The sequence below is a fragment of the Lissotriton vulgaris genome, chromosome 2_1, assembly GCF_964263255.1.
Source record: "Lissotriton vulgaris chromosome 2_1, aLisVul1.2, whole genome shotgun sequence".
Lineage (NCBI taxonomy): Eukaryota > Metazoa > Chordata > Amphibia > Caudata > Salamandridae > Lissotriton > Lissotriton vulgaris.
The window spans coordinates 828,043,424-828,060,679 of NC_141687.1; the positions used below are offsets into that span (position 1 = coordinate 828,043,424).

Consider the following 17,256-nt stretch of genomic DNA (forward strand, 5'->3'; position numbering starts at 1 on the left):
AACAATGGCAGCCATTTTCTCTTTTGAAAACACCAAGGCTTTCACTTTAAGCTTGCTTTTATTTGTTCACGTTGGATGCTTGCAGAGGAGCATGTGGCTAGGGACTGCTCTGGAATCCATGGTTGTTTTGGAAGAGAAGGGTTGGTATTTCGCACCGGCCACCCTTCCGAGGTTGCAGCTCTTTTTTATTTTGTTTAAATAAAGTTAAATGAAGCTTTGTTTTCAGTGCCATCACTTAATCTCCCTGGGCCATATTCCACCACACCCACACCCCTCCCACAACACAAAACGTTCAGGCTCCTCTTGCATCTCTCCTCCCCTCTCCCTAGGCTCACCCTCCCATTCTTTTTAGCCAGTATATTCCTGCGCCAAGGCCTCTACACCACCATCCTTCTTTTCATTTCTCCTCCCCCTGTGTGCTGTGCGTTTATTCGGACAGCAGGAATGCGGTTCTTGCATAGCGCCAGGTGCCCAATGGGACTGCACTTTTCCAGACTACAACAGGACACGTACCTTACCCCACCCCGCTATCTATTAACCCTCAAGTACTGGATGCGCACTTCTACCAAAGTATAACTAAACATATGGTTCACTGACAATCCAGCAGCCCTGACACATTACTTAAGGGCACTTGAAAGGTGCTAAAAACAAACATCTTCATAAGTAACAAACATTTCCATTACAACGCCAATAGCTCTAACTCTAGAAGCGAAGAGAGGATGGGCAGGTTAAAGGGCCTTCGCGGACAATGAAAGGAGGGCAGGGAGAGGAAAAAATGCTATGACACCGCCTGCCTTCTACAAACCAGAGCGCTTTTTTCTTATGGATAGGTGGGGGGCAACACATAATGGGAAGGACAGTAGGTTCTGGGGCGGCAACACGTACAGCGAGAGGAAAGAGGGGTGCAACACTCATAACAGAGGGAGGGGTTGGGAGCAATAAGGCAACACAGAAAACTGGGGGTCAGATGGGAGTAAGAAGCCAACACAGACAACAGGAGGTAGGAGGTGGGAGGTGGGAGGGTGGGAGTAAGGAGGCAGCATTAGGGGCGTAGCTTGGTCAGTAAGGATGGGGTCTGAGCTCCATATTTCCCAACAATCACGCTGGGGTATCTTGTTAAAACACATTATATAAGAAACAGGACATGAGAGGGGCTTAAGGAACAGTAGGAAGGGAGAGGAGGGTGGATACTTAAAACTCAATCATTTGTAAAATACCCATTTTTAGCACCTTTAAAATAGAGACAAAAGTTCGACAGACACCTCACCATACCCGACACGAAGCACCTGTACCCAACTATTTACTATACAATACATTTATTGGGGGTGTAACATCCCAAACACCCCCCTCTGAAGCTACGCCCCTGGGCAACTTAGACACTGGGAGGGCGAGTGGCAACAAGGTGGCAACTCCAACAACTTGAGGAAGATGGTTGGGAAGAAGGAGCCAAAAGGGATTTTGGGAGGGAAAGCGTGGAAGCAAGAAGACTACACTGACAACGGGAGGGGTGACGTTGGGAACAATACGCCAACCTAGACAACTGGAGGATAGGAGCAAGGAGGCAAAGAGGAACATAGTCAAGACTTATTTGCATATGGCTGGGTCTGAACTTGGGTGGTGAAGTGGGCTAAAGAACGACAATGCATTCAACCCAGATCTGTTACTGGGGGTGAGTGTCTAAAAAGTTTCAGCGCTCCGTCCATCATCTCCATGTGTTTGCTTTAGATTGCGGGAAGCAGCATATCTACTTCAGTCCTGAGGGAGCAGCCTTCATGGGCGGTGAGGCGATCTTGCTTCTCTTTTCTGTCCACTCACCCCACCCCCCTGAAATTGGCAAAAACAGAATGAATGGCATCCAGCAGCTGTTTCTGCCTCCCCTGCAGGAGCGCTTGAGTCTTGTGGTGACTCCTGCTTTAGGTGGTTGGATTTATCATCCCTTTGAAGTTTCAAGGGACTCTCTGGGGGAGGAGGACATGATTATTAAAGAAGGCTTGCGGAGTCCTCTGTATTTACTTAGCTAGCCAGTGGCAGTTCATTTGATTTTCTTCTGTAGCATGCAGATATAAAGTTATTGAATTCCTTCTGCTAGACCAAGCAGCAGCTTGTCTACAATGATGCCCTTTAATTTACAAGCATTTACAGGCATTAAAAAGAAGACACTAACTTTGTCTTCGGTTTCCTGTCCAGGAACGGCATGTGGGGGGAATACAGAAATACAAGCAAGAGTGGTGGGTGGGGAGGGGGATAAAGAGAAGGAGATAAAGAGAAGGAGCAACTCATGTCCAGTTCTCAAACACTAAGTAGCTTCTAAAACAGGTGCTGCAGATGAACACAAGCACTTGGTCTATGCTCTGGGGGGAGGCCAAAACAGAAGAGGCATGACGCATGCATGCCGTGGACAGAGGATATGAGAGCAAAGATGGAGTGAGCTGAGAGGGCGTGGCTTGGCAGGCTGCAAGATGGTCGCACTCTAAGTGGGCTCTGCCGGGCAAGCTAAAATATCCGACATAATCCTGTAGATGACGGCATTTATACTGCTTGCAACCTGATTTTCCAGCCGAGTCTTTACCCGAGGCATCAACCAGTGCTGCTCCTGATTCCCGGCGATTCGTGAGGACTGAGATCCGCAGCTCGATCGCGGCGCTGGGCTCATACCTCGCTGCCGGGGAGGCCCCGCCCTACTTCCCCTGCTGTCTGGCTGGGACCCCTGGGGCTACGAGTCGCCTGAAGGTTTGCGGAGGATCCCGAACTGCTTTGTCCGGTCAGTGGCGCTGCTGCTGGAGCCCTTCGTGGCAGGACTGGGGCCCGCAAGCCGTACCGCCGGCCCGGGCCTTTCACGATACCGACGCCAATTCCCCCTCCTCCTGGCGTCCGCTTTGGCTGCTCTGAGTGCCTGATGATGGGGCGGCGGGCCCCACGTGTCTCCCCGCTGCAATTGCCCCAGATTGGCGCATGCTCCTTCCCGCTGAGTTGTGCGGGGTGCCCTGAGCCCGCACTAATACCTGCTGCCTCCTCCTGCTGCCTAACACACCTCTGGCGACTGTCTCTAACCCTGCTCCTTAGGCGTGCCAGGCCTTGGGCCCCAGCCGCTGCTGCATACTACCGTGGGCTTGCTCTCCTCCGACGCGGACCGGACCTTCTTCGGCCCTGGGGTCTGCTCTGCGCTTGCTGGCGTGTGCCCCTGTGTGTCCCCTGAGCGGCCGTCCCGGATTCTTTGAGTCCGCCTCTGCATCCACCTACTGTGGCGGTGCTTCAGCGCCTTCATACATCTGGTTATATTGCCCAACTGCACATATCCCAACGTAGGCAGCTTCTGCAACATAGCCTTGGACTTGTGTGGCGCGCAGTGTGGTCCCCTGCGCCCCCCTCCTACTCTGCCACTAGTCAAGCTCTCTGGCCATCGGTCCTGTGGTGCTGGTCCCCGCTGGATAATTGACTGCCCCTCTTGGTGACTTGTGGGCTCTTTTGGTGTCCTCTCAGCATTCAGCCTGAAGTGACGTGCTCTTTCTGCATAAACCTGCTGTGCTGCTGTCTCTCGTGAATTCAACGCAGCAATATTGACTGACCGCTTATTGCTGGGTGACGCAAACTGTTGATGATTCATTCATCCCATTCCTCCTTATTTGCATAAATAAGAAGCATACATGTTGAAGCCTTGTACCTTGGGAATGTTTACCTCTTTTTAATATATTTTGGATACAAATTCCCTGCGAGCTCAATAACGTAGTGTGAATGCTCGTGGAAGAATTTTTAATACAGAACCTTTGACACTCAGCGAACACTTTTGTCCTGATGATAACCGCATAATTCAACAGTGGTCGAAACGCAGTCAACGCTTATGTGGCCAATAATTTCCAGAGGACACATAATTTTTGTATATGTTGTTTCTTCATTGTAACATATTTTATGTCTGCCACCTGTCTGGTTTGTGTGATGTATTGTTTGTATACCAGCAAGTATTTTTCTGAGCGTGCTTTTTCTTAATTTTGTATTTATAATAAATTAATGATATTTTTCTAAAAACTTTTCCTGTTTTGTTCATCTGATATATGGTTTCTCCCTACTCTCTTTTTTCCTCTTTTTCTTTCTTTATGAACGTAAATCGATTAATTTGTGAGTAGATATTGTATGTTGCAAGTTAATCGTCTCCTGAACTGTTGTTAGGAATACATAATGTCTCTCTGGCTTTAGGCGCACCCTGCCTGGACCATTGCCCTCGGCCTGTTGCAGCCTGGTCTTGCGGCTGGGTGTGTGTTGCTCTGCTTCACCTGCCCCTCCTAAGAGGACATAGACTGCGGGTCAGGCGAAATGGGTCGCCTACCTCCAATTTCCTAATTTGACATCCATCTCGTCTCCTGCATGCTTTCCTCCAGAACCAGGTGCTGCGGTGGGAGCCTGTTTTGATTGTGCCCCTGTGGCTCAGCGCCCTCTCCAGCTTCTGGGAACTTCGAGTTCCTCCTGGTGGTCCCACTGGTTGGACCACTCTGCCTCTTCTTGCTCTTCGCTGCCAGCTGCTGGGTTCTGTGTGCACCTACCTCCTTCTTGATTGCCGCCTGCCTCGTGTGTGCCTCCCTCCTCGCCGTCGAGGACTCTCATCATGGGGAAAAACAACCTGAAACAACCTAAGATAGCCTTTGAGCTCCGAAAATCCGTTCGTCAGGAGGGAGCGGGCCCAGAGTGTGCGGACTCCGCCGCTACCATGGAGGCCCCCTCTAACCGTGAGAATGACCTCAAGGCTATCATGTTGGACGTCTAATCAACTGTGACGAGCATAGCTGCCCAGCTTGACCAACTCTCAGCCCATCTGGACACAGTGAAGGCCCGCGTCGATTCCCATGACAACCAGATTCTCCATGTCGAATCCAGGGTGTCGGACAATTGAAGATGCTGCCACTCAAGATCAGCAGAAGCTACTCCAAATGGACAAAGTCTTGGCGCTTATACGGGATAAGAATGAGGACTTGGAGGCCCGCTCCCGTCGCAGTAACCTCCGCGTCACAGGACTTCCGGAATCCACCAACATTTTGAAGATGGAGGACTTTGTGGAGCAACTGATCAGGGAACTCTTCCGTGACGTCCTTTCCCCTGTCTTTATTGTGGAACGTGCCCATCGTTCCCTTGGTCCTCACCCCGGCCCCAGGCTGCCTCCACGCCCCATCATCGCCAAGTTCTTAAATTACTGGGACCGTGATGCTATTCTTTAAGCTGCTCGCGACAGGGGCACTATCAACCATCAGGGTAACGTTCTCTCCTTTTATCCGGACTACACCCTCACAGTCCAAGCTGCCCGGCGAGAATTTCTCCCTGCAAAGCGCATTCCTCAGAAACATCAGGTCTCCTACTCCCTGGGTTACCTGGCGAAACTCCGAGTCCAGCAGGGCACAAAAACATTGGTCTTCCCCGATCCTAGGGAGGCCCTAGCATTTGCTAAAAAACTGGACAAGGGTGCTCGCTTCTCACCTTCTCCATCTCAGCTGGATGGGGCTGGCCGCCTCAGTGATAACGACTAACTGTGCAGACTCTATTGTTATTCTTTTACCCTCATTTAGGTCCTCGCTCGAACCTGCAGACCGCCTAAGTGACAATGACTAACTGTGCGGCCTATGGTTTTTCTTGTTTCACATGAGATTTGTTGTCGACGCCGCCATTCTATTCTAGCTTGGCACCTTCATCTTTGCTCCTACTCACTGTGATTGGTTTGTTGGTCAACCTGTTGCTCTTCAGGTCCCTTCCCCCCATAATATGCATCCTCCCTTGTGAGTTGTCCGGACTTGAGCCTTCATAGCCTCTTGCAGGGATTTGCGCTTTAGGCCCTACCTGTCCTTTAGTAGTTTGCACACCTCTCCTCCACTGTCGCACGTGCTTACCTCTCCTGTGGGAGAGCCCGGGGTGTCTGTCTCCCCCCTCGTCTGGTTCGCTGGCCACTGCCTTCCTTCCCTCCTATTCCATATGTTCGCTGCGCTCCTCTGCAGAGCTCGCTGTTTAGCCAGCGTAGTATCGCTTCCACTATTGTCTCCTTATGGTTGATCCAGTATGCTGGTCCTGGAATATCTGGGGCTTGAATGACCATCACAAAGCCTGCTTGGTCCATTTCCATTTGCAACGCCACAAAGTTGACTTATGTCTTTCTTCAGGAGACGCACCTGCTGCCGGGGACTATCCCCAAACTCCAATTCAGGCACTGTGGGAGTCCCATTCTGCCACTTACTCCTCGTATGCCAGGGGAGTCTCTATTCTGATAAGGCGGGGCCTTCCCTGGCAGACTGACAGGGTGATCCTTGACCCTGAGGGCAGATATGTAATTCTTCAAGGCTTATTGCTGGCACAACCGGTTACGATTGCCGCAGTCTATGGCCCCAATTGTGACGACTGACTTCTTTAACCATGTTTGGCACCTCATCTCCTCTTGCGGCCCTGCGGCGATCATTTGGGGCGGGGACTTTAATGTTACCCTATCTGCGACTCTGGATCGGTCGGGCTCCCATTCATCTCATCAACGCGCTGATGTAGCTCTTTCATCTATTATAACCGATAATGCTCTATACGACGTTTGGCGCCATTCCTATACTGATGCGCGGAAGGGCACCTGCTTCACTGGCACGCGGGCTGTTGGTCGCGTATAGATTTTTGGCTGACCTCCCCGGACGTTCTGTACTGACTTTCCGACGTGAGGCACATGGCTCGCACCTTTTCGGACCACGCGCCTGCCTAGATCCGTCTTCGCCCTCCTCATACCCTCCGGGACTCCGTCTTCTGTGTGGACATGGAGACCACAATCACTAATTACTTTGATCTCAATGCGGGCTTGGTGGAGTCTGCCTCTACCCTATGGGAGGGGTTTAAGGCCGTCATTCATGGCAAGTGTATTTCTAAGCAGGCAGGCGTCCTTCGCTCTATTCGTGCCACTTTGGCGAAGCTGAAGGAGGAAATTAGGGACCTGGACACTGCCCAGGCTGCGAGTCCCAGTCCCGAGACACTGGCGCAATTGCGTCAGAAACACACTGCATTCTCAGACGAGGCTGGCCGCGAACTGTCCATTTGGGCAGTGAGGGTCGGGCGCGCCGTTTTGGGGAGGGAGACCGCCCAGGGCGTACTCTTGCCAACATTCTTCGCCCACTGCGCACCGCTTCCTATGTCACGCCTTGAGTGACGGTGGTCCGGACAGGACTACCTCCCCGGATGACATTAGGTCCCGCTTTCTCAACTTTTACTCACAGCTCTACTCCGCTGGCACTCCCCTGCCACGGGTGCACTTTGATCAATATTTCGATTCCCTCGCGCTGGTCTGGCTGGAAGACTACCATTGTAAATTCCTGGATGAACCTTTTTCCAGAGAAGAAATATTGGCAGCCATCAATAGTTTACCCGGAGACAAGGCCCATGGATTGGAAGGCCTGCCTGCCTGCCTCTTTCTACAAAACCTTTGCCGATCTCCTGGAACCACACCTAGCAGCAATGTATAATGACTCGTTTGAAACCGGCTCCTTCCCGCCCTCCCTGCGCGAGGCACTGTTAACCCTTCTTCTTAAACACGTTAAGCCCGCCGACCATCGCGACTCCTACCGCCCCCTGTCGCTAATAAATTAGACAACAAAATATTTGCCAAGTTGATTGCCTCCCGCCTTCTTTTACTTATGCCCACCATTGCCCTTCCCCATCAATTGGGTTTTATCCCTGGAAGGGCGACTTCCCACAATCTCCGCACGATTTTTCGGTATTGCGTCAAATTAATCCTGACCTACCGGCCCTGGCTGCCCTGCTGGACGCCACAAAGGCGTTTGAACGCTGGAGTGGCCCTTCTTATTTTACATCTTGCCGCGCATGGGCTTCAGTGACCACTTCCTGCGCAATGTCAGGCTGCTCTATACCAACCTCTCGGCACGCCTCCGCATCAACGGTCAAGTCTCAGACTCTATCACTATCGCTCACGTGTCAAGGGTGTCCGTTATCGCCCATGCTTTTTGCTATAGGGGTATTGGTTTCTCGTCCCTTTCTTTGCTTGTCTCAATGTATGCGGACGGCATTATGCTTTACGTTCTTCATCCCCAAGAGAACCTTAGCCCTCTTGTCCGTCCGCGAGATTATTCGGTATGGTGGGCTGTCGGGCATCCAGGTAAACTGGAGTAAGTCAGTCCTTTTCCCACTGACCGACGCCAATGTGCCATTCTCACTCGACTTTCCATTTGTATAGGCTTCCGGCCCCATGCGCTATTTGGGCATCTGGCTTAGTAGGGATCTGGATAAATTGTGGAGATCTAATTTCGGCTGTGCAGTAGACTAGCTGGAATCCAGGATCTCAACATGGAGCCGCCTCCCGCTGTCATTGGTGGGCCGCATCTTAATCGCCAAAATGGTTGTCCTTCCGAAATTTCTCTACTTGTTTCTAAATATCCCTATCCCCCTCACCGCTCATTTTTTCCGCAAATTACGCTCCTTAATTATCTCATTGGTTTGGGGGGGTAAACAACCAAGAGTAGCTTACGATATCCTTACATTACCCATGTCCGCCGGCGGAATGCGCGCGCCTGACTTCAAGCTGTATGCCCTGTGCGCTCAAGCCAGTTTCCTGCATTTTTGGATCCACACCCTCCCCCTATCAGCCTCACGTCACCGTTAAAACTGATATATCTACTCCCCGGTCTCTGTCCACAGCTTTGTGTGCGCCTGCTGTGCTCCCTCGGGCCGAGGTCGACAAAGTCGGGACGCTTCGATGGGCCTGGTCTGGCCTGCGTCGGCTGTCCGGCATCCATTGCTCTCTGCTAACTCCGTGCCCATAGTTAACCACCCAGATTTTCCCTCTCTTCAGGTCTCTAGCATGTCCAGAGGTGCGGCGCGCTTGGGCCTTACGATGGTGGCGGATCTCTATCCGGAGAACATCTTCTTTACACTCCATGACGCATCGGGGCCACAGGACACGCTCCTATTTTATCATCTGCATGCCACATGCCGGAAACTGCACTCCACTTTCCCCCAGCCAACGTGCCGGCTCTGGATCTCATTTATACCTCCTCGTCCCCACACAAATTAGTCACCAAACTATATGCCCTCACTCTAGTGTCCGCCCAAATCTCCTCTCATCGTGCTCGTGAGGTATGGGGTGTGGATCTCGGCACCGACATCTCACCAGCGGACTAGCTCTATAGATATAATCATACGAGGTTGTCACCAAATTACCGGCTTCGTTTGATCCATTTCAAGTACTTGCATAGGCTTTACCGTACCCCGTTGCAGCTTCACAGGCTCTGGCTCTCTCCTGGAGAGAATTGTGTGCATTTTGCCGCTCCTGCGCCAGATTTTGCTCATCTTTGCCCGAGGGTCTAGGAGTTTTTGAGGGCGGTGTGCTCTACCATTTCTGACATTACTAGCGCGGTGGTGCACCCCGATCCACATCTGTGTCTTCTCGGGTTTGTTAAGTTCTGCCCTGACGCCTCTCGCCGCCTAATCGCGATGCTGCTAGGCATTTGGGTGGCCATGTGTTGGGGTCGCAGGCCGGCTCCCAAGGTTGAGAGTTGGCTGGAGGATGCCTCTCGGTGTCAGACTCTCCTACCGGAGATCTGGGATTTGATGCCTGCTAGGTCCTGACCTGTTGACATCTGGGGCCCTTTGATTGCCTACCTCCTTTCGCGTTCTATCCCTAGTAGCGCTGCCTCACCCGCGCTCCCCGACGGCCCTGGTTCCGCAGCGGCCGCCGATGCTCGTGAGTGACTGGCTCTTCCCCCTGCTGTGTGTGCTTCTGCCCATTTCTCCTTAGCCCTTCATTGCCGACAACGCTCAATCTGCGTTTTCCCATGGGGGACGGTCCTTGTTGTGATGGAGTTCTGACATCCTCTTCATGTTAATCTACTGTGTTAACAGTTGACACTTATTTATAATCAAGCCCTTGACCTGCTTTCTGTTTTGGATATTGCACTGCGCTGTTGCACGATGTACTGTGTCTGCCTTGATTTTTCTCAATAATGATTTTTTTAAAGAAAAAAAAAAAGAAGATGTAATAAGTCCATCCTACAAGAGAGGGACAAACACACAAAGAGGAAGGAAGCCTACAGGAGCTGAAGAAGCAGCAAATGAAAGTGATAATGAAGCCAACCAATGGTAAGCAATCTGTGGTCTCCAAGCCCACTGAAAGAAAACAAAAAGGTCTCGAAGAGACAGTACATATAAGACATGAAAATATTTGTTGAGGGTGGGGGTGCGCCAACAAAGATTAACATACTGACGCCACCAAAGCTATAGCCGATTCCACCTGTACCCATTCTTCTGCCTATTCCTCTTCAATACGAATCCTTTGCTCTCTCGCTCAGTCTGTCAGGTCTCCCATTGTTTCCTCTCCCTATACTGTTCTCTTCTAGATTTCTCACGCTTCCTCCTTTGTATGATTCTGTAGCTGCTTCCGTCACGTACCGTGTCCAGTCCCAAGGAGTGTGCCTCCAGTCCGGTCTGCTCTCTTTCTGTGCCCCACTCCGACTCATAATTCCACGTCTGGCGACCCTCCTCATTTCTCAGGCGCCAACGGGTCAGGTCTGAGGCAGGGTCCGTTTTGTAGGGCCCTCCTCTTCTACGTAAAGACCTGTGTGACATCAGAGAGAAAAAGAGTCATTAGAGACGCACTGCAGGAATAATGAGTCAGCCACAGCTTTGGAGTCCTGCCCCTGTGCTCAGCAATGGAGTACTGCTCACAATAAAGAACAGTGAATTAGTTTGCATAGGCCACGAAAAGAGAATCATTTGCATAATACAGCAGGGGAACCACCTGCCTACAGGGTGCCAGGTAAGCGCTGTTTATTAAGGGCAGGAGGGGGGGGGTCTCTGTACAGCATTCAACAGAGTCCAATCTGACACAGGGAAACAGTAAACTCTACAAGATAATTTGAGAAAATAAGCCGCCTTATCCATGTTGGCAGAACCTTCACCATCATCAAGATCAGATGGTACTTACATTAAACAGAAAAGCATTGGTCACAAATCTTAAAAACCCATGATAAACGAGGTAAATTGCAGACATATAATATGAACATTACAATAAATGTGCTATTGTCTCGTTGCCTGTGACCAAGTGCGAGTTTGTGTTCAAATGCCAAAGTCGTAGATTTCATTGATAGACTCAATTCAATAAGCTTTATTCGATTTCTACAAAGGAAATCGCAAATGCAAACAAATGATCTTTACAGACAAAAAACAATTATGTATAAAAAACAATTAAATAAGCAATTAACATAAAAAGTTAAAAACATTTCAGTAGCAACTGGTTAAAAATCATCATGATGTACAATTTAAATTACATCAATAATATTTCATAAACTAATGGTTTTTCTGAATCTAATAACATTCTTTAAAAATAATTGCCACAGACTGCATAACATATTCGCTATCTGAAGGGATATAAATGCTGGACGACATTGCCTAAGACCACACAGTGCAGATTGGCACACTCTGTACTTCATAAAATGTACAAACAAGCCAAACATGAAATGCTGTTTGCTGCGACAATTCATCACAAGGACATTTACAAAGTGAGGATGACCAATCGATAGTTACCGGAAAACTTTTTAATCAATGTAAAATACCAAGCCTAAAACGAGTTAAAACAAATCTATCCTGAGTAGCCTCCATGTTTTGCCGGTAGGGCTGTATCTCATATGTGGTCAGTGTCATTTGGTTATTCTGTACAGTCGGCCTCAATATTTCTGTAGAAAACTATTAGACTCCATAAGGGTCATGCATTCTCGTTTAAGATCTTTTCTAGGAGCAGCTGCTATGGAAACTGGTTCATCATAATATTCTGGGTGACCAAGGTCGTTCATAAAATCTTCGATATATTTCAGCCAAGGTATGTTAGACACCGGATGTAATTTAACACAATCTCTTATGTTGTCCCTTTTAGGGTAGTTTTCTCTGAGGCCCAGATCTTACGCCACAGGAGAATTGGCTGGATTTTAATTAGGTCCACTATGTAGGGTAAACCTAGCTCTGAATGGCATACATAAGTGGAGCAGCTTCCTGGCAGAGCTAAAATAAATCTTACAAAGGCGTTCTAGATCATTTGTAAAGGCTGGGAGTTGCAATAACCCCATACACCTGCACCATATATTGCGGTAGCAACACATTTTACCTTATAGATGTTTAATAGCTCTACAGGCGGTCTTTTGCACAACTTTCTTGAAAAGTCAGCTAAGGCTGCTGTGGCTTACTTGAACAATAACCTTCTTGATTTAACTGCTTTGGACCATATAGCCTTTTGATCAAAAAGGCTACCTAAATAAGGAAATATTTTAGTAACCTCTATTTTCTTATTGTCAATAATGATATCTCTACATTTTGAACTCCCTGTTCCGCATTTCATAATGAAGGTCTTTGATATATTAACTTGCAGACCCAGTTTCTGCATACAAGTACTAAAACTTGTCAAAATACGTTGTATCCCCATCTGTGTACACGCCATCAGCACTTCATCAACAGCATGTTTTCCAATATGAGGTAGGTCACAACACTGATCTGACAGTGTCTTCCCCAGGCTGTTGATGTAAAGTGTAAATAAAAAGGGTGCCAAAACGCAACCCTGTCTTACCCCCCCCTCTATGCTGAACAATGCAGTGCACTCGCCCATGGCCCTATAGCGGACTCTTGTGGAGGCTGCCACCCTCTAGTGTTGCCGTCTTCCAGAATAGCATTATAAGACGGAAAATCTGATCCACTGTCGATGTGTTCTTCCTGAATCCAGCCTGGTAGGGACTGAGGATATCATACTCCACAATCCACAGGATTTTTGGCCTCCTGACTTTCAAGGTACCAGCTTGCCTGCTGAATCCGTTCGAAACCTAGGGGTGATGTTTAGCTCCAGCCTGCAGCTAGACGTATCAGTGAATAAAACGGTGGCCACTTGTATGGCACTGCTCTGCTCGCTGCGGAAGATCTTACCCATGCTCCCTGTACAGGTTAGACCAGAGGTAGTGCGGAGCATAATTTTAAGTAGGCTTGACTACTGTAACGCGCTACTTCTGGGGGCGCCTGCTACTTTGGTGGGAAAATTGCAGCGTGTACAGAATTTCGCCGCCAAACTAGCACTTTCGCTCCGACGCTCTGTCCATCGCTCGTTTGATAACATTTCCAGCACTGAAATTGATCTCGGTTAGCCTGCTCTACCATGCAAGATGACGAGTGACACATTGCTACGTAATACATGTACTGTGATTGTTGAAATGGGAGACAATGACTGCATGTAGACTAATATCTCTCTAATGTACATGGTATACTGCGGTCAGTAAAAAAAGTGTGTTAAAAAAAAATAATAATAATGTCTTGAGTTTTTTTTGTTGTCTTTTTAATGCTGGTAACTTCTATCTACCTGTCCCAATGGTTGCTTGTTATGTTTTTTTTGTTATGGGTGGGTCATAAATAACAGCAGGGTGAAGGTCAGTTAGTCAGTCAGTGAGAGAGTCAGTCAGTCGGGTGCCAGGATGAGAACAAAGATTGTAATCCTGTCAGATGATGTAAGGCAAGAATGGAGGAAGCGCAGAGAGAGTGAGGGGATTTATGAATGTTTGAAGGGGCCACTCTGCGTAGTTTCACTTGGAGTTATCGCTCCATGTGAAATAGCACAATTGGTAACGAGGGCCGCAGAAGCAAATATCTGGCAGTGGGGACTATCATTGCTCATTGAGTACTTACAGAAAGTTCTGTTTTTTACAGAAAGATGGCACTCCAAGATGTCAGCAGAGGCAGGTTTGGCTAAAATGACCAGTATAATTTATGCGAGGGGAAGGAGCGCACAATAAGGAAGAAGTTTGAAATTTAAGGTTTGATTATCCATACGTTGGAATCCTGATTTCGATTTTATCTCTGTTACATATAGAAATACACATAGCTTACATTACCAGAAGTTAACGAAGTATGTAATCAAAGCAATTACCCTGACCGTAGTGTTAATGATGGCTGGGCTAGACCAGGAATCTTGAGTCTAACAGTAGCCTGAAGCCACTATTATGCCACGTCATGTAACTACGTGCCGTTTGTGGCAAAAATGTAGCGGGAGCACACAGGGACAACACGAAGAACCAGAACGTGAGTGGCTACTTGTGTTCTTTGCGTCGCTTTTTTAGCTCCAAATGCCTCCTCCTTTTCAGAATGGACTCAAAGATGAACGTTGCACTAAAATACAGCACTGAATGCCGGTTTTACATTTTGCATAATTTCTCTAAAATTCTGCACAATTATGCACATACAAATTACATGAAATGTGCACACTTCTAGACTTGGATCTTTGAAGCTAGGACTTTATAAGATAGGGAGTCTCACATAGAGAGCCCCAGCCTGGGGGTAGCAACCATCTACTGTTTTACGGAAACTTCACATATAAAATTAATGGGGCATCAGAATGCCCGCTCTGTAGTAATTGCTTACACGCCAGCGAAAGCAGCTCTGCTGAAGACAAGCTGCTTCTGTTTTCTCAGCCACTGTTCCATGTCAGTCTTAAATAAGCTGCAGTAAAAGCTACCAATTTAGCCAACAAGATCACTTATGGCCTAAAGTCTTCAGTGTTTTAATCTTTTCGCCACCCCCTGTTATCCCTTCACCCCCTAATTGCAATGTTCCATTATGTGATCAACTGCTTGCAATGTTTTGTGTTTAGTAGCAACAACAGTGCCTTGAAGCTGTTTTGTTTTTGTGCCTGTCCTGGTTGGTTAGGTCTGAGACCGGACTGGTCTTTTGCAAAAGGAAATTACCTTGTGCCTTTATTAGGGGAAACGGTTACCTGCCCCTAACTCGTGCCTTCTTGGGTGTTTGTTTGAAGAATCGCCCCCCCCCCCCCCACCTCCCTGTCACTGTCTGTGTGGTGGAAGTGCTCAAGACCCATGGTAGATGGCGAACTTCATTTAGGGGTCACCGGTGACTGCAGCTGTAACCCTTATGTCAGGACACGCACTTGAGACTCTGCTTTTCGATGGAATGGCCCTGGGAGCTTGAGATAAGCCCTGGGAGAGGAGCGCCCGGTTGTCATTTAGAGCACGTGCTCCGGCAGAGCTTTAGAAAACTATATGCAGGCGTTTCAATTTTAATGCAAGATAGCTGTTTATTATATTAATTCCACCCTGATTTAGTGGCGGCAAAGTCTCCTTGGGCAGCCCTCGGTCGGCATGTTCAGAGCGGTTATATTTCCAATTAAAGATGATGAGAGCCCGTTTCTGTGCCTACTGACAAAAAGTAGGCAGAAGTGAACAGAAGTAGGTCGAGGGACTTAGGCAGCGCGAAAACACACTTGGGAGAGAGAACGGAGGCAGGGGTAGAGAGGGAGAGCGAATACAGAAACAGAGCGAAGGCAAAGGTCTTTGTGTTTTGTAATTTGGAGGCGCTGGCTGAAAATACACAGCCAGCGAGTGGTGCACGCGCGAGAGAGTGGGAGAGCAGGAGGTGAGCCCGGGAATGGTGCATGCGCGCGCAGTCTGCTCATTTTCAATCACTGCACTCGTGCTTGAGGCACGCCCCTGCTCGCTCCTGCAAGATTGATGCCGCTACAAGCATAAGTGTGTGCTTGAAAATGAGCAGAGCGATGGCTACAGGCCCTCCTATGCGTAGGCAAGACCTGAAAAGGAGGCTAGGTAACAAAGGGGCCTATTAGGATGACGGGCGGACTTTGTCCGCCCGTCATCCTAGCGGGGATTGGGACCGCCCGCCATAAGGGCGGGGGTCCCGGGGGGTATTAGGATGTGCCCGCCACAGTGGCGGGCACATCCTGCATGTTAAGCATTGTGGCAGGCGGTGCTCTCAGCACCGCCCGCCACAATGCTTAAAAAGCACTTTCACATTTGCATAATCAAAGCGGCAGGCACCGCGCGGTGCCTGCTGCTTTGTATTTGCAAATGCAGGGGGGTACCACAGGTACCCCCCGTGTGCACCCCCCTACTCTCCTTCACTCTGGGGTTCAAGTCTGCATGCCTTTCCGTGGCGGCATTGCCGCCGCGGAAAGGCACCTATCATTGTGCATCCTAATATGGCTAGCGGTGTATAATAGACACCGCCACCATGTTAACCCTGTTCGCGGAAAAGCGGCGGACGGTGTTTTCATCTGCCGTGGTCCCCCCCCCCCGCCATCCTAATATGGCGGGGGGATTTGGGTGCAGATGGCGGGCGGAATGCCCCCGCCAGGCTGGCGGTGGCAATCCGCCCGCCATCCTAATGGGCCCCAAAGTATCTGCCCAGGATCACACAATTTGGTCAAGAAGGGAAACCGGGATTATTCAAAGATTTTCCAGTTTCACGCTGTGCAATTCAGCCACTAGATGGTTAGCTCTTACTGACCTAAAAAGTTAATGCATTGTCCTTAATTCTTGGAAGGGGAGATTAGCATCTAACAGTCACAACTCACATTATGTTTTTGTCATTTTCACATAATGCAACCCCTGCCTACAGAATATACTACCTCTTCACAACAGACATCGACTTTGTTATACTTTAAAAAAAAAAAAAAAGAAGGAAGAACTAGAAGATGCGTTGGATATATAGGATACAGAGCCGAGACCAGGATTCCAACCTGCTTTCCCATGATCAGCTTTTGTAGCCACTAAGTCCCATGGCGTCCCCTGAAAGCTCGGCTTGTTGAGGGCTCGCGGTTCCAAGAGGACCTCGAGCTGCTCCAGAGCCCAGCATCAAGCTCGAGCTATCAGACTCGTCCCACCCACCTCTGAATACCGTTGTAAAGAAGACAGCAGCCAAACCTTTGTGCATATAGGAAGGGGCAAGCCCGTGTATTAAAGGGCATGACATTCTATCAGGATCACAGCACGAGTACATCAGGGAAAACCATCTAACGAAAACACATCCCGTCCACACCCAGTACTCACGTCCCCGAACTCATGTCGCTCCTTCTTCTGTTTGCATGTACCTGCTGCTGCTATCGAATCGAAGCTCTTGCTCTATACACAGCCAGACGGACTCTCCGCCTCTGCCTGAGTGGACTAACGAGCTGTAGTCCGTGCCTGTCGCCACCAAAGCTCCTAGTCACAGGGAAGCCACATAGAAGACTTCATTTCCCATCGTTCAAAACGGCCTTCCGAACCTCGCCTCACTGTGGAAAGACATGAGCCGAGTCATACGGGAGCCAATCGGAGCGCTGGAGGGCGGGGTTAAACCTCTACGCACGCATGCTGCTGAGTTGAAGTTTGTCAAAATAAGCGATCGGACCAGGCGCGAAATGAAAAAATATATTTCAGTATGTCATAAATTAGAGGTCGGTGTGTTGCAGCGGGAAGGGGGCGCGAGCAA

General features: G+C 49.1%; 1 protein-coding gene across 1 annotated transcript in view; it reads right to left on the minus strand.

Moving 5' to 3' along the window:
- Positions 1–16,971, minus strand: part of LOC147731233 (lanosterol synthase-like) — a 175,576-nt gene extending 158,605 nt beyond the window's left edge. The window contains exons 1-2 of the mRNA XM_086956238.1: positions 16,836–16,971; positions 10,402–10,567 (exon numbers count right to left, since the gene is read on the minus strand). Of these exons, the coding sequence (XP_086812364.1) occupies positions 10,402–10,567; positions 16,836–16,849 (180 nt within the window). The 5' untranslated portion in view covers positions 16,850–16,971. The remainder of the gene's footprint in view (positions 1–10,401; positions 10,568–16,835) is intronic.
- Positions 16,972–17,256: the final 285 nt, after the last annotated feature.